This window comes from Squalius cephalus (assembly GCF_949319135.1).
Source record: "Squalius cephalus genome assembly, chromosome: 4".
NCBI lineage: Eukaryota > Metazoa > Chordata > Actinopteri > Cypriniformes > Leuciscidae > Squalius > Squalius cephalus.
Window position 1 is genome coordinate 49,110,891 of NC_137125.1, and position 18,772 is coordinate 49,129,662.

At 38.0% G+C, this 18,772-nt stretch overlaps 1 protein-coding gene and 1 long non-coding RNA gene across 2 annotated transcripts in view; both read right to left on the reverse strand.

The window, feature by feature from the left end:
• Positions 1–13,880, reverse strand: part of ntf3 (neurotrophin 3) — a 35,067-nt gene extending 21,187 nt beyond the window's left edge. Inside the window, exon 1 of the mRNA XM_079868182.1 lies at positions 13,820–13,880. Within this exon, the coding sequence (XP_079724308.1) occupies positions 13,820–13,837 (18 nt within the window). The 5' untranslated portion in view covers positions 13,838–13,880. The remainder of the gene's footprint in view (positions 1–13,819) is intronic.
• Positions 13,881–15,391: 1,511 nt separating this feature from the next.
• LOC307157899 lies at positions 15,392–18,433 on the reverse strand. The gene is made up of 3 exons (XR_013821116.1): positions 18,386–18,433; positions 18,207–18,278; positions 15,392–15,646 (listed from the first exon to the last, which is right to left on the reverse strand). It is a non-coding gene; the product is annotated as an uncharacterized lncRNA (long non-coding RNA).
• Between the last annotated feature and the right edge of the window lie 339 nt (positions 18,434–18,772).

Consider the following 18,772-nt stretch of genomic DNA (forward strand, 5'->3'; position numbering starts at 1 on the left):
TCAGGTTGGGCCAGGTGGTGTGTGTGCGTTTTTGTTTGAGAGGAATGCAGGGCACACCTTACTAGCATACAGTGGGTTCTGCTAACCTCAGCGTACACAGCTACTGCTGCTTTTCAAATAGTGCCACACAAAGAGACACAATGGAGTAAGAACAATGCCGGCACCTGTGGTTGGTTAAAGGAGTTCCCGGTTGTAAGCATGCTTTTTATTTTGTTTAATGACGGAGTACCTTTTGAATCATCTGTGGAGTAAATCTCCCCACAGACAGTTAAAGTGTATAAAGTGTATCAAAACAGTGGCTGTTTGAGTATCTTTACGTCACCGATAAATGATGCGGCCCGTGCAAAAGTGAACTTGTTGCCAAATTAAATATTTATATACTTGCATTTACAAGCGTGATGGTCTATTTGCACTACGTTCGTTTTGTATGTACAGTACTCGGAAAGAGATTTTAGGAATTACATGGATGAGTAATTGAGAAGCATAGCATGATTTATGTGCTAAAAGATCTGATTTCCTTGTGCGGGCACTTTGTGCTTGTTGAGCAGTCAATAAAGGATTCGTGTGAAGCCATTACATAACTTGATTTACTAATATAAGGCCACTGAGCAGTGATTCATTGGATGTATATGGGCCTAGGTTGAACAAACATAAGCAATAAAGTTAATCTTTCAAACCGCAGGAACTTTTCTACCCGTTGCTTCCTTTTCCACTTTCAGTCGCAGTCTGAAACTTTTAGTCGCGACTTTCAGTCGCAGTCTGCATTGAGCACTTTCACCTGCACCTACAATGAGTCTGTTGTTTATAGTCCCGTTCGGGCATTGCTAAAGTCGCTTTCTCGTGATGGATGAGGTGTCTCCCACCTGGCTCCGAGGCCAACAGGGCGTTGATCTCTGCCCCTCGTCACAGTAAGCCATGGCTAGAGGGGAAGGTGGGAAAGATGTATCAGGGAGATTGAAAGAAAGAGGAGGGGAGGAGGGAGCGCTGCTGTCGGTGTAGGTCAGATCGAGTTTCTGCCCGATTACAACCGTCACCCCAACCAACCCCAAACACGAATACGGTGGCGCCAAATAAAAAAGTGAAAATGTGCTAAAACATGCACTCTTAAAAACAAAGGTTCCCGAAGGGGGGTTTCACAGCGATGCCATTGAAGAGCCAATTCTGGTTCCTCAAAGAACCTTCCAGTGAACAATTCTTAAAAGAAGCAGTTCTTAGTGTGAAAATCTAATGAACCTTGCTTGACGCGTAAGAACCAATTAGATTCATTCTCGTATGTTGTGTAGCATGTTTGAGCTTCCTTAAGAACCAATGAGGTTTGATCTCGCGTCACAGCTCCTGTATGTTCGCTGATCAATGTTTATATGTGAATAAAAGCCTAAATCTGTTCATCATATAAAGCGATCGAGTCTCTTCAGAAAATTTGGACTAAACTGCTCGATTCATATGGATAAGTTTTACAATCTCTTTATGAACTTTTTGAAGTGACAAAGTGATTAAATTCTCTCTTAAATTATCTTCATTTGAGTTTTGAAGATGAACGAATGTCTTACAGGTTTGGAATGACTCATTGGTGACGATATAGCTCGGCTGTGGAAATGGCGGTGTACTAGGCCTGCCAATTCCTGCCTTCCCACATTTATTTACTTTGTTCTCACACTTAGGCGTTCACTGGTGGTCTTTCCTCCTCTCTCCCTGATTTGTATCCTGTGGAAGTGTTGAGTCTTTGCTGTACTGTTTCTCTTCCCTTGGGTCCCGTACCGCTTCTCCTCCCTTTTTACATCAAGCCTCTTAAGCATCCATGCTCTATTGCTGCTTTGAGTCAACTCTTCCTTTTTGCTTTGTCTTTTAAAGTGTTTCTGTTCAAACGGATCCGACCGCTGCGTTCACGCAAACACCAGGGAGTTCTCACTGGGTCCAAACCGTCGAGGGGTTGCAGACAGGGCCTCCCTTGTGCTCTTTGTGCGGCGAATCCAACAGCGCAGACCACTGACCTGAAAAGTGAGCCAGGGAGTGCAGCGTAACTCAAGGCCCGGGGTTCAGCTTACCTGCTGGGCTGCTGTGAGAGCGGAGCGGAGTGCTCTCTTCGCAGGGTTAGATTGCCCATTGAGATAAGGGCCAAATACCATACGAGAGTTGTTAAGCAATACTGCTACAACACAAGAGACAGATAACACGGCGGTCAGAGCCCGCTGGGGAATGTTAGCTCGCTGTGTTAAGCGGCACTGAAATTGCACCGGGTCTGCAGAGGGGGTTTTCCATTTGCCTCTTTCAAAAGAGTCTTATTGTTGTCAAGTGCCATGTCTGAAAATAAAGTCAGTACACTATAGAGCCAGCACGTTATATAATATTTCAAAGCCAATTAAGCAGAAAATTAATCAGCCTATTCAAGTGTATATTCCCATAATGTTCCAATACAACACTGTTTAAATATGTAAGATAACAAGACCTCTCAATTGAATACATTTATTTCCATGAAAAAGCCAGGTCGGCACACTGTTTCTCCTGAGAAATTAAATGTGAACTCTGAACAGATTTATTTATTTATTTTTGGTGAAATTTTCACACTGCATTTTCTCCAGACATGAGAGAAGTTGAACATGTTTTTATTTCTGTTAAATAATTTAACAAATCTCTGATCCCATTTTCACTTAACAATTCAGATTCCTTAACATTTACACTTTTACAATTGTTACGAATGATTTTAGAGGTGGAAGAAATGCAGTTCAAACAACAATAATATATTAAATACATATTAAATTAAATATTTTAAATATATATTATACAACAATAATAAACAAGTGACTGTCAAATCACTGACTGACCGATTCGTTCAAAACACTGATTCATTCAGGAAGAAAATAAGTGACTGGTTGCGTTCAAAAACTCTTGAGTCGTTACTTCTTTTGGTTCTTCGTGAACAACGTAAATTCCATATACAGTCAGTGAACTGTAGGATGTGTATACTATACTGGGCGTGATACATTTGTCATGTCACTTACAGTTGTGTCGTTTCACTGACATTCACAAATTTATGGAGCCACTGTTATAAGGGAGTCATTGAATCGTTCAATCAACCAATTAGTTCAAAAACATGATTTCATTCAAGGATGAAAAACACCAGTTGCTTGAAGACTAAATGGTTCATTTTGCTTTGACTTTTAAACTATTTTTGCTGGTAAGCTATTCATAATAGGACTGCATTGGTCTTGCTGCGGCGCCACTGAATATATCTGAACTATATGTGTTGCAGAATATTTTAATATGGTATTTCGTGTGCATCTGCAGAAGAACGCACATGTGAGAAGCATTAATGGAACCAAATTTAAATCAATTTAGTTTTTTTTAAAGAACCTACAGTCATTAAAAATGATAAAAAATTATATATAATATATGCGGCAAATTAAGTTTATTTTCAACGCTTACTTTAAGAGTAATCATCTGATAGTTTTCCTGTCCTAGAGAAGTTTAATCAGTGTGTGGAGAATATACTGTAACAGTGGTCACCTTGGTAGCAATGTCATTAAAAACCACCTTAAATGTTGTTTTTGCACTTATGCAACATTGATAATCTGACACAGGTGAGCCTGTGACCGCCCGTTAGTTCAGGAGAGGTCATCTCAATCGTTAGCACATGCTAAAGAGAAAGGGAGTCTAAGCACAAAGATACTCTAATCTTAAACGGTAATCAACCGTCACACCATGTCTAGAATTTCACCTTTAAGGTACACGACATAGTTCCTGATGCTTTTACAAATTAGTGTCAGACTGTTAAACAGTGCTTATAAGGAAGCAAGTAAATTTCCACCGTTTTTTTGCGAGCGATTTGCTAAATAAATAATGCTTGTTGTCAGTTTTAAGTAGGCGAGGTGTGTAACCGTATGGTTTGGTGTCATATATACTCCACATGGTGGGCAAGTGGATCTTTACCTGGACTTGACAGGCGAGAGCAATTCCGCGAAACGTAATCCGAGGATCAAAGCTTGTCCCAGTCCACTCTGTGGTCAGAACGTTTCTGATGATTTCCAAACTGCCATATAGGGTCGTCTTTAAGAGCTTCAAGTTTCACCTCAGTTCAAAGTTTGAGTTCTTATGATTCACTACGTCTTAGAAATGTTTGGCATGCATCAAGATTGAATTTCATGTCTTTTTGTCCTCAGGTGTTTGGATGGTTCACAATGTGCCCACATTAGACTGGGAGTGACTATAATACCAAGTTGACTGATAAGCTTGTGTGCAGAAATATTCATACTAACTATGCATGCTAAAAAAAAAAAAAATCGAACAGACACCGATCAGATATCGTCTTATGGTGCGAGCACATATGTTCTAGCATATGCACAGCAACAGTGACCTGAACACGAGGCTTCTGCTCTACACAGCAGTGGCTGCCATTGCATTTGGCTACAAAGCAGTGTGGAAACCTGAACACAGATAATTATAGATTGTGACAGGTGCAGACTCCGAAAAATAGTCTGGAAACTGAATGTCTGTCTGCTCTAATTTAGTATTAATTGGATTTTCCCAGGGCAAATCATCAGGACTTTAAATGGGCCAACCAAAACAGCCACTGTTTTCTGGTTTTGCAGCAACTGCCAAATCACACTTTACAATTTTTAAGCTGGTTTTAAACCTGTTTTAACTTGGCAGAAACTACAAATTCTGACACAGAACATTTTTTATAATAGCCTACATGAATCTGTCTATTAATTAGTCATCCTGTTTCTCTAGTTGTGTTGCACATTGGCTCCAGACACTTTATATTACCCTTTCATCATCTTGTTTAGAAATATAGGTATTGATTGCTATGATTTTTATTCGTTTTTTCCCCCACATCAGACCGTTGCATAAAAAGCAGTTTGACGCTGCATTAAATTACTTTGAATGTTAAAATATTTTCTCTCATCGCATTAGGGAATGAATATAAGTATAAAATATTTGAATATAATATTAGAAAAAATATTAGAATATAATATTTCTATACCTGCTATTTTTACAGAATAGTATAAAAGAAGCTGAAGGAAAATGTGATTCCTCATGACAAGACCCCTTTAAACTCAAAGAAAAGTGAGGAGGCAGATTTGTCTGTTGGAGTGGTACTTCATGAAGATCTTGTGTTTCATTCACAGTCAGTCAGTTACTGTACCACACAGGTAAGTGTTTATGTCGGATCTTGAGCTGAAAGTTTATTTCAACACCCTTGTGTTAAGGAATGTCATTCGCCAGCCAGCAAGGCTTATTTTACTTTGTACCTCACTGCCAAAAACAGTAGACCTTTTCAAGCCCACAAATCAACACTTTTAATATGTAGGTGCAGGCTTACACTTGAAATTAGCATTTAGACATTTTTAGCCATTTCTCGTGCAGATTCATCCCATCTACTGAGTTATTTCTTATTTTTAGGGTGCCCTTTTTCCCACAGATGTCTGATAATCCAGCGGATGACAAACAAATACCTTGTGTGACAGCAGTGACACCAGGATCGATGGGCTGAATCCGAGGTTAAAGCTGACTCGGATATCATCAGTGTGTGACGTATGGTAAACTGCGTCATCATCTTTGTCCTTGTCTGTCCTCTTTAATAATCTTTAAAGGTTCTTTTAGGAGACTCAAAGCAGGCCCAATCCATATGGATTTCTGGATATAATGGCCAAAGATAGTTGGTGATTGTTTTTTTGTTTGTGGGTAAAGGAGGATGAGATGCTTGGTCTGAATTTCTGCAGATGCTCGGAGGTTAACATTTCCTATATGATAAGTGTTTTAAGCAGCTTATCTGAGCAAAGGGTGAACAAAGTTGATGGAAAAAGCAGCACTCAATAAATAAAAAAAAAAGATTCCAAAAGGGTTTTTTCACAGAAATGCCAAGGTAGAACCATTTTTGGTCTTTCTTAAAGAATCCCCTATCATATAAGTCATTATATATATAAACCATTTGCTGAGTATTTTCTCCTTAAAACTGCTGTGAACCAAAGACGGTCTCAAAAATCACGAGGAGGGAGGGGGGGGGGGGGGGGGGGGCTTAAGCATATCATCATTATATGCTACAAAGCAGGGGAGTCTCAAGAGCAGCCAAATTATTACGGTATATTTTTCTGTTGATATGAAAAATCGGATATATTTCACTATGTATATAGCGGGTGAATTATGTATATGATGTATATTACGATGTTATGATGAACTATGTGCCTTTCACCACTGATGTTTTAAGTTGTTCAAAGCATTTCTAAGGATGCTGATTGTTAGAAGGCTGCTGTCGGACTCTGAGATGGTGAACGGGAACATGGTTTGTGTAACATTAGCAACACATTATTAGCTGATTGATAACGTAGTCAAGAAAAAGGCTAATCATAATTACCGTTATGTGTCTGATGTTGTAGACAGTGATACAAGAACATATCACCATTCTGATACATCAACTTGTAGACGAGCCGTTATAATTCACTCTTCCACTTCTTCTGCATCAGTTTCTGCTTCAAACATATATGGCCAGTATTTCCACTTGCAATCGTGTAGCGTTTACTACAGTAAAGTTGACCGAGTGAATCAGGTATTCAGAGCTTGTGTGATGGAGTGGAGGCGGGGCTAATTTACATATTCATAGTGGGGTGTAGAGTTACATTCAAGCTATTTTAGGGATGCTTTTTTTCACAGGAAAAAACGTTTAAAATAAATGTGTCATTTTGTCGATCAAAGATGAGTTTTAAGGGATTCAATTATTGACTAGGGGGGCTTCAAAAGAACCGCTTTTTTTAGTGTGAACTGAGGAATAATTTAGTAATTGAATGACCCTAAACATTTTTTTGATGATCCATTAATGTTAAGGGTTCATCGATGCTAATAAAGAACCATTTTTTAAGAGTTTATGTGCTTCAAACATGGCAGAAAAAGCCACAGAATAACAAAGTGTGAATGTTTTTGTTGAGTGGCTGCCATTTAAACCAGCTCTCTCTCACACACACACACACACACACACACACACACACACACACACACACACACACACACACACACACACACACACACACACACACACACACACACACACACACACACACTCCTCTACAGAGTTGGCTGACCCATGCCAAACACCTTTGGCATCTATTCTTGTGTGTTCCTGGTTCTTTGCGGTTTAACCCCATCCTGAGTTACTGTGAGCAAGAATCCCCCCCCCCCCCCCCCATCCTACTACTACTACTACTACTACTACTACTACTAGAGCCTGGAACATTTTTGCTATTTGACAGTAAGTACACAGTGATTAATTGAGGGTGTGGTGTTGTTGTGGTTATTGATGATGTTGATGTGTTGGTTTCATCATTTCTTTAACAAACGTGTTCTGCCACATATTGGCTGCCATTCTGTTATTGGTAAAAATGCTCTATGGTAACCAGCCACACCAAAATACTATATTTATTATTGTAGCCCCTCCAGTTCGAACCGCCCGCTCTAAGCAGGACTCGGACCCAGGCCCGTCTGCATGGGAGGCGGGAGCTCTAACAAGGAGGCTAAACACACAGCGCTCACTGGCCTACGTCTGTTGTATTGTTGGTCAGTGCGACAAATTCACACAACCAACTTGAACCTGTTGCAAAATCTATGTGAAGAAATCAGTGGATTTCTATTGAAATGGCTGGATTGCACCCGTGAAAGTTGTTGTGTACTGTAACTGTTGAAATTACATTTAAAAGTTATGCACTATAGTTATGCACTAGCAGACTGCATGACATGTATGCATAAAGCATATTTACAGTAAAATGCATTTAGCAGGAATTCATCCGAATGTTTAATTTGGCGCTCTTGCAGTTAATGAATGACACATGCAGATATATCTTCTGCACTGATCTCATAACTAAACAGCTTAGAGCATGTTGCAAAATTAAAATGTCAGAAGTAATTTACAGGTTTATATTGATTTGATAAAAATCTCAGCTCTTCAGAAAGTACCTATAGACCAAATAATACAAACAATTGTTCCAAAAAGATGCAAATATTATCTTCAGATTCAGGTCTTACATCTACAGGCAATGTCACATGTTATACACTTTTCGTTACAGTATGTGATTTAGAGTTTTTTCTAACTGCTTGTTGTGTGCATGTGCATATGTATGCTTTAGCGGTATGTTCACTCTTCTATTCCAGCTGTCAATACTTAAATTGTAGTGTAAGGTGATTTAGCCTAGAGGATCACTGTAGAAGTTATGAGAAAGCAGTCATGGCATGTATGAAAACAAATTCTCAAAAAAAAAAAAAAAAAAAAAACACTGTATATGTCCCATTCTACACACTGAACTCATTTACCTTTGTGCACTTGAGAAAAGCAATTTTTTGCCATTCTGTGTGTCTATGATTGTAGTTATATGCTTTATCTGGATTGTGGGGTCGTAACTTGTATGTATCCCATTATGCAATTATACAAAATTTACAGGAGAGGAATGTGCCATAAACATAATATCCTTCCACAATATTGGAATAGCTCCCTGAAAGCCTGTTAATTCAAATATCCAGGTTTTATTTCTGCATTTCTCTGTTTTGTCTGTAATCCATCTTATCAGATGGTATAATATTACATTTCCTGCATTAACGCATTGTCATGGGGCCAGTGTGTCACGACAACTTAAGTCTATCCCATATTACATCATGATTTTCTGTGCTTTTACTTGATTGGCCATCATAATGGGTCATTCTCGGGAAACGCAGGTGCCATTTGTGTCAGAAAATAACATACATGCATCTGTCAAGTTTTGGTTTCCGTTTCTAAGACTATCAGTTTAGTTTATCAGTATTTCGTAGGTTAAAAGGATCTGGATGATCTACTACTTCAGGCGAGATTCTGAGGTGTGCATATGATGGACATTTTATTATTACCTTTATTTAAAGGTATAGCGGAGGATTTTCTTTTTCCGGGTGGATCATCAAGACTATTGGTCCTCCTAAGTGTCAATCATTCTGGTGATATATTTACGTAAGACCGTCGTACGTGCTCGTGCACACGATTCACACGATGGCTGCGCTCAAAACACAGGTTGGGCTTCCCACTGATGCCTCAGTCGCAAAGTTTCTACTCGACAGGTAAAGTTTGGCATGCTTTTGGAGAAATCCATTTAAAATCACTGCTAGTAAAAGTTAATGTAAGCTATGATTAGCTCGTGCATGCTCTCTCGTGCACACATTTAATAGGCGTTTCCTCTCGGGAGCAGGTAGAGTGTTGCGCATGTGCATTTTTTCAAAAAGTGGAGAGGGCGGTTCTTTTCTAAAATTCGGGAAAATCCTCCGCTATACCTTTAACCAGAAAGAAAACTCATTGAGATTAAAAATCTCTTTTCCAAGAGCGTCCTGGCCAAGACAGGCAGCAGCACAATTAACAAGGTTGCAGACATAAAAACAAACAACATTATATGTTATACAATACAATTTATGCCGGTAATAAATAGTGAGTTAGAAGATCATAAAATATCAAAAGTTTCATATATATTTATCACAAGCGATAAACAACAGCAAGGATCGTCCGAATATAGTCAGTCATAACATCTACAGCCAGTTTGTGTAGCCTCCATGTCTTTTAAACGTAATTTAAAATCAACCGCAGCGGGCCGCATACTTAAACGCCCCTATTTACTGTTTTGCTATTTACTATCCCATGAGGCCACAGGAGAGGATTTATGAATGGCAGTGAAACGACAAAACTGATGCTGGAAGATCACGTGTCAGTAACAACATGGCTAATGTTCATTCATATTTCCCATTTTCAAACTATATAGAACTTACCTTTTTAACGGTTGCAAAGTAAGTTCAAATTCAAGTGTAGTACCTACTCAGACAGTATGTAATTTCATATACACAAGTTTTTATTAACTTGTTTACAAGACCTTCAGTTCTCTCAGTTCATTGTCTTGTGTTGATTGTGGCTTACCACACCGTTTTGTTTAGCTTCGTTTTTTCTAGTTTTGTATTTAGTTCTTGTTTGATTTAATAAATGTACACTGCCAGAAGATCCGTTACACCCCTCACCTGAAGTCATGAAGTCATAGGAACATTTTATTAAGGAGATTTGTCTCTGTACGCAATTACTGTTGTTCCGATTCTCGATCTCTATCTGTTTTAATATCTAATACATATTCAGACAATAGATCAGTAACTTTCTAATTAGCTTATGCTGTTTGTATCCTGCTTACCATATCCTGCTTTCAATTTACCCTAAATTTATCTCCATTAAAATGCAGCCATTGAGCGTTTGTCCACCTCCACATCAGTGAGTCTGAAATAAAGGGCGGTGGAAACTCACTCCAGCAGTTCTGCTCCGTATTACTTACATTATTTGCATGTGATTATGGAAGATTCTCAGAACAGCTCAATGAGCGGTCAGTGATGTGTACCTGACCGACCAAAGAGCAGGAACCCGAAGAACAGACATCATTGTTCACTCTTACAGCCAGAGACAGTCATTCTTCAATGTGTGTGTGTGTGTGGATGTATTTTCCTGTGTGGCTGTGGCGTCCATCGGCTGCTTTCTAATCCTCAGAGGAAACGTGTTTACCTGGGGCTTTCCGTTTCCTCTGAGGACATCTAAAGGTGAAAGCTGAGCGCTACAAAGATGGATGAGAACGTGAGGTTGTGATGTCTAGGCAACAGAAAGTATTTGAAAACAGACCTGTTGTTTAACCACACATTAGAACAGGAATTTGGGAGGCAGTGTATTCGGCCTGGGGTCATCCCAGCTTGGCAAGGTTCTCTCAAAGTTATGAACAAACTGTAGACTGATTTTGATTTTAGACGTTTTTGCCAGGAAAATCAAAAGGATGTGATGTTTACGCACGCTCCCGAGAGCCTCTCTTCCATTCTATGACACATGAAATGAATGCCAAAAGAGTCACTCTGTACTGTAATGTCAATGTGGCATGCAAAGAAAAGGGATTAATTGATTAATGATTAATGACCTCATCTGTCGTCATGATGCTGGTGAATTGCAGAGCTTGTGCAAACATATCAACATCACTATGATCAGATGCTTTCTTAACTGCCGTTTTCTCATCACTGTCATTTTTGTTGTGCATTTTTGTTATTAAGAGGAAAGTGCGCGGCACATTTACATATTCATCTAAACGTTGCTCTAAGCAGCGTGCCGTGGACGGCGTCAGGATGTTCGCTATAAGTTTATTGCTGCAAAGGTATTTCCAACTTTGACAAGAACTTTGCCGTGAGTAGCCTATATTGGAGCCTTGAATCTTGTTCAGTCTCTTCTACATTACGGGTCCAGGAGTGTGAGATGGAGCAATAAGTTGCTGGCTGCAGTTCACTTAACGGCCACTGGTGTCGCTAATAACAAGGGTTTCTGAATTCTACATATAGTCCCTTTAGTGTTTGCATTATCAAGAAAAAAACTTTTTTTTTAAATGTTCAAAAATAACATTTGTATAACTTAATGGGAACATTAGCAAAGCAGTCTTAGAACTTTTTTGTTAGCTGGGATCACACAGGCACGTTGAAGAGCTTATGGTTCAGGTTAACTATGCATAAACCTGACTTCTTATGCACTAATTATGCACTATTCACGAAAAAATATTCTTTTCAAAACCAAAAAATACTTGTCTATGTAACAAGATGTCATTGGTCAACTAACAGCAGGACCATTAACTCCCAGTGCCAAGATTCCTCTGGCTCAGCGGTCTTGCAGTGTCACTCAATGTCTCTGTGGTCTGTGCAGGATCTTCATCAAGTCTTCGTCCTTTTCTCCATTCTGCTTCACTAAAAGCCGAGGGAGAGAGGGAATTTGAACGGGAAGCTTTTTTCTTATTAAACTGTCTGCCTTTTGTCAGCTCACTCTGTGCTGTTTAAACAACTTCTGTGAGATGGAGAGAAGAGAAACTAGAAGGAAATTATTTATAAATGTGTGTCCACTGTGGAAATGAAGAGAGGTTTTGCTGGTTTTTCAGGTGCAGCATTAATTTAGCCTCTTTTAACCCAATTTAGGGTGTAGAGAGTAGACATTTATATGAAGGATGCAGTGCATGCTTGGCAGCAGGTTTCAGGTTTGCAGTTGTGGGAAATTGCTTCTGGCTATATTTGTCTTACAAAACATACTTAAACATACTTAGACAATCTGCCTATATTATATAACATGGCTTCCACACCTATTTTGCACATGCATGCAGCCAAACCTAAAGTAAAGTACCCTATAAGATTTTAAGTAATTCTAACTTTAATAAATAAGATACATTTATTTAATTTATTATTTATTCATACATTTTATTTTTTCAAAAGTCAATTTAATCAATGATAACAATTATATACAAATATATATATATATATATATATATATATATATATATATATATATATATATATATATATATATATATATATATAATCAACTTTTATATATACACACATTACATTTTTTTTTTTTTTTAAGACAGAAACAGGGTTATATCCATCAGATACTATGAATTATATCAGTCATAGGGACCTTTTATGACAGAGATTTGTCTCTGTATGCAATTGCATCAATATTAATTGCTCTAATAATCAAACATTATTCAGAAAATAGATCGATAACTTTCTTAATTGCTTGTGAAATGTGTATCCTAGCTACCATGTCCTGCTCTCATTAGTCCCCTATGAAAAAAGTTTATGTTACTGCTGGGAATAACAAAATTCTTTCCCACCAGCTTTAAATGAGCAACAGGAATATCTATATGTATATTCCTATTGCAAGAGTTACATGCGTGTGCTAACTTGCAGGTAGCTTGGCACAAAATGAGACCCAACCACCCAAACAAACACTTTCACTGGTAGGAAGTGTGATTGCCTGATTACTTCCAATATTAGTCTTTCTCTGTTTATGTCTGGCGTCATATCCATGTCTTATTCAACTGTATGTGTGTCGTTGCACCCATTTTAAGAGCAGGGCATTGTTTGCATGAGGAGGACTGGAACCTCCCTGAGCTTATGATTTTTACGTGCTTTGTGTGGCTAAGCACATGGGACAAAATTCACAATGAAACCATTAATCAAATACATAGTCTGCATGAGTTCCCATGCTTTGTTTATGAGTCCGTAGGGATGAACAGTATGTGTACAAGTGCAAACGTAAGAACTATTTTAGCCTCAGAAAAAAAAAGAAAAAAAAACACTTTGCAGGTCACATGCCAACTGACCTTTTAATAATTGATTTTTATCAGACTATTAAATTTCCGTTTGCTGAATGCATGGGTGAAGCTCTTAATGTGTATTTGACCTTTCCTGTAGATGACTCAGTGAGTGGGCACGTCCTCTTGATTATAGTTATTATTGCCCCAGAGAACAACCCTGTCTGCACTTGTCTGCTCTTTACATTGACATGTTATGATTGTGTTTGTGTCGTTGAGTGACATGCAACTTCTGTTATACAAAGAAAACGTTAATGAATCAGAAATTGAGCGAGTGAAAGCGAGAACGGCAATTCAACATCACTGACCAATCAACACGCAGACCAGAAAAAGTCCAGAAAACCATTATGAGTTCACTCAAAGCGAAAAGATTTCAAGAACTTCAAATTTAACAAAAACTTAAAGCAACAATATGTTTTTTTTTTTCATACAGATCAGTTTATTTGACGAATTAAACTTGTGAGTTAATGCAGCGCTGTTTCACTTGGTCTAAAGTTACACTATCATACTAAACAGCACACATGAGTGTGTTTAAACTTATGTTATTCTATGTGTTAGTTTGTTGGCTATGATGACCAGTAAGCTAGATCAACATTAGAATAACATACTGATCATATATCAACATTTCATCATGTTGAGCTTTATAACATTGATTAGTTTTATGTACATTTGCTCACCTGTCTAATAAAGTGCATGCAAGAGCAGCGTCTCTGTCAAGTCGAAGTTTGTCGCGGATGTGGAGCTCTCGACATCTCGAAAACGCCACGCTGATATTGATCCTCATTTTATTTCTCCTTTTGTCCCAAAGTCTGCTTGCCATGATCCATAATGTTTGAATGAAACAACAACAGCGTGCCGCTAAACATGACGCATTTGTCCACATCTCTCGCCATGGTTTCTATGGCAGTACAAACGGAAACCATAGGCGGAAACCAGGGATAACGCGGATATTACGTCATTGACAGGCAACAAGTGACAGGCACTATTTAAAATTGTGAATTTCTCTGAATTTACAAATTCTTGGAAACATTTAGGATAATGTAAGTTCACAATTGAAAGAAATGTATAACTGTGCAAGTGGTTTTTGGATATTTTGATACAAAATACTTACATATTGTACCTTTAATAAAGGACCTATTATGCTTTTTTACATGTTCAACTTTCTTTAGTTTGTAATGTTGCTGTTTGAGCATGAAAATGGTCTGCAAAGTCAAAAACACAAGGTCACTCCAATGGAGTGGTTTCTGAACTCCCTCAACTGTGCGTGAGATTTCTGGTTGACCAGTCACAACACACTAGTCCATCCGACCAATCAGAGCACACTGCACTTTACGAAAGGAGGGACTTCATAGAGACAGGAACTAATGCTGCCTTCACATGCTATCATAAATTTCCTACTTCCAACTTTTGAACTCGTGATTACGAGCTTGTCGCGTTAAAGTGCTTTGTTGTCAGAAAGAATAGGAATCACAGAAGGCACCATGTTTTGTCTTCCTTATTTCTTGCTGAAATCTTATTAAAGCCAAAATGTTAATATATTTTGAATAAAATGTAGCGTCACATTCGTTGACAACCATATCAACATTCACTGTGCTATCTAGACTCTGGAACTTCATCAAATACAGGCTATTTCCCCTGTGAATAAAACATACAATATACTTCAAATGAATATTCATATATGTAAATGTGCCCGTCTTTAACGACAAGACGAGGTGATGTAGCTGTTGTCGAAAAAACTAATAAAGTTTACCAGTCACAGCAGTAATCGTTCTCCCCTCCGCCAGGCTTAAAGATTATGGCCTGCCGAACTCGGGAATCAAAATTATCCAGCTTCCCAGTAAATACTACTTGAGAGGGTGTTCATGTACAATTTTTGACTAGGAAACTAGTATTTACGATAATTATGATAGCATATGAAGGCAGCATAAACAGAGCATTACAGACAGACTGGGAAGAGAGGTGCTGCAATAAAGTAAAATATGTGAAAAATATGTTTTTTTTGAGCATTCAAACTTGAAAGGTATTCTAGACCCCATAAACAAAATCAAGACTTTGTAAAAGAGCATAATATGGCTTCTTTCAAATATATGCATTTAAAATGTATTTTCTAAACCAAATGGACTGACAATACTTATCTAATTCTAACTGCTTTTAACTAGCAAAGCAATCACGTTTCCTGCCTGTGACGAGGCTTTCGAAATGATCCTTCTCAAATTTCCAGTTTCAACAGGAAACAAATTGTTGCTTGTCAATACATTTTATTGGGGCTTTGAACTCTCTTGCACATCTTTCTTTGCACATCTGCTCAACTTTCACACACATACACACACAGATTGTGTAAGCCTCTGCTTCCTCACAGAGTAATCCTGCCGGAAACGCAGAGGAAGTGTGATTACGCCCCGTCATGCATGCATGGATTATAACGTGTAGATTATGGCGCAGTTGTGCAGGATCAGGGCGGAAGGGGACGTCAGTGTGGGGATTCACGCATGTAGTCCCTTCTCCTGTATGACCGGGACAGATAAATAATCCATGTCTGAACCGACGGACACAGGATTGAGGGATTACTGTGGCCATCACTCGGCCAGTTAATTAGAGAGAAACGGAAGCATCTCTGCTTCTGAATAAAGTCATTACTTGGTCACTGGGTGGGATATAAATGGGGTTTTCCACAGGAACTTCAAATAAACCTGAAACACAACTGTTACACTGCATCATCATGGCACATCCATGTAATGCAGCTCTTCTTTAAAATTATTAATTTGATATATATTTTGCACAGTGGCATTGCTTTCTCTTTTTTATTGCACTTATTGCTTTTTTTAATCATTTAATTATTATTAAAGATAATAAACTTTTGGCCCTCTATAGCGTTTAAACAAAACCGCATGCATTTTGCGGAAGAACATTGTTTTGGTTGTGCTTTGGCTCTGCGTGATGTGCGGATGAATATGGCCCTTCACAAATAGATAATGCTACACAATGAACTCTGTTGGAGAGCTATATATGGCAATTTATCTGTTCAATAAAATACCTTACTCACCTGTTGATTAATATAAATGCCATCTCGTGTTGCTTTTACAACATTTCAAATCCCTCAGTCCTTGTCATCTCCGAAAAGCCAAGCCAATGTTGATTCTTGTTTTATTACGAGCTCTGTCAAGTTCTCATTTCACCAGCAGACTCTCCTCTGTTCACTGTTTGTTTTAAACGGGTGATTCCCCAGAGGTTTTAGATTTAGCTGCTCCATATAAACCTTTCTGGCTCGTTGTGACAACCTAACTACTAACCTAACCTATACTACATGCGTCAACTTTTCTCTATTTACAGAAATGACGAGAGTCACGATACACGCCCGGGCGAGTGATGTATGTACGCAATTTCCCGCAAAGGGTCTACAATATAAACGCTTATAATATAATAGGCTTGTGAATCAGGGTCAAAAAGACAAAAACATGTTTTGGAAGAAATATTGATAATGTATTGACTCATTATTTAAATGTTGTTAATTCTGTAGCCTACCTTTAAAATTACTTTTAAACTTTTTTTTATTTTTCAATTAGATTGCAGTAAACCTTCAGCTGTGGATCATATACTAGAATCATCACAAATGACCTTATTCTTTTCATATAAAAAAATCTGGGATTAAATCACTTTTTAGGTTTTAAAAAATCCTATAAAAATATATATATATATATTGAAGATTCTGTCCTATTTCTAATATGTCACTAATCTTAAGTAAAATTATGTGACTGATTATTTGACTCTTTGTACTGATGGTCAGATGTTCTAGCTTCCATTAAAATACAAGAAACATTTCCAAACTATGCAGGAGAACATGATCATCAGGTGTTTTTTCCAGACAAAATACTAAGAAATTTTAATATTCATTTGAATCAGATTGATTTCTGTTCCCTGCCAGCTTAAAAACAACACCTAGGCGACCAGAAAAACAAACTCAGTCAATCGCATTATTCGAATGTGAATTGCTTGTCCTTTGCTTTAGAAACAAATTGGCCCCTGAGGAAATCATACATACGTTGAGTAAATATAAGCGGAACTGGGCACCTTGCCAGTCTCAACAGGATCGTCTGCCCATTCGATCAGTAGACTAAATTCAGACCATCCCAGAATCCTTTGGGAAATCTGCATCCAGCATTTTCTCAAGGTCGCAGAGATGCATAAATATTCCACAAATGACACTCAGGGTTTATTTACGTCTTTGGAAAACATTAAACATAAACTGGAGTTGAAGGAGTTTTAAGGACTATTTGATTATTGTGGTAATTTTCCAAAACACTGCATCTTCATATCAGCATGTGTCAAGGCAAAATCTCTCCTCATACTGATTTATGAACAGTATGATGTTTAATAGATCAATTGTGAGATGCTGTCAATTGACATTGGCGCCTGCTGAACACCACCACAATAAAACTCAGTCACCTCAATAACATCTCTGTGTGGAAGAGAATACCATGGTGATCATGGCGATGGCACATCTATGACAATCTAAATTCATAACCCTAATTACAACGATTTTATCAGCTCAGCATGATCTTTCCCAGATCATTTTGTCAAAGAGGGTTAAAAACAAAGTACGAGTTTGTCATCTTTTCAGACATGAGCTTCACTTATGTGAAGAAATAATGTGATTGTGATTTCTAGCCTATTTGTTTATATCATGTTTATATCAAATTTGTAAAAAAAAATGTAAATACGCTTTCAAAAAAGTTTTTTGCATAATAGAACAATTCTTGTCACAATCAGCTCCTAAACAGCACAAGGGCATGTGAGAGGTAAAACTAGAACAAGAGCGACATCTAGTGTTCAGTCATTTAAAAAAATATAAAACAAAATGGAATGACGTAAAATAACAGCTCTGCTGTTGTCGACATTATAATAACTATTAAAAGCTCAGTCAGAAAAATTCTCTAGCTTTTTGCTTGCTCACATGTAGAAATACTGCTGAATGTATTATCTGAAGCATTTACAATGAAAAAAAGAAAGAGAAAGGAACACAATGGCCGCCTTAGCTCTGATATAAACAATCGAGTGGGTACTTACCTTTATATGACGGACTTCTGCCGGTATAATGGGTTCATGACTTAATACAGCAGCCCCTGGAAGCATTAGGACCTGTTGCCACAATAAAGAATGTGTGAGTGTCGTTGTATGTCAACCAAGGTGGATTTCTTAGAGGGTTAATTCACCCAAAAATGAAAACTATGTCATTATTTACTCACCCTCATGTCGTTCCAAATCCGTAAGACTTTCGTTCATCTTCGGAACTCAAATAAAGATTTTTTTTTCATGAAATCTGATCTATTTCTTTCCCTCCATAGACAGCAACGGAACTGACACTTTGACACTTAAATATTTCATAAAAAGGTCGTAAAACTAATCCATATCAATTGAGTGGTTTTGTCCAACATTTCTGAAGAGACTTTATCACTTTATGAATGAATTTAGGTTTTTATTCACATATAAACTTTCATCAACTCACACATCAGTTGTGGTAAACAGAAGCTCAAGCATGATCGCTTGATGTGGGAGAACCAATGAGGTTCATCCTCGTGTTACGCAGCACGTTTGAGCTTCCGCAAGAACCAATGAGATTCATTCTCGTGTTA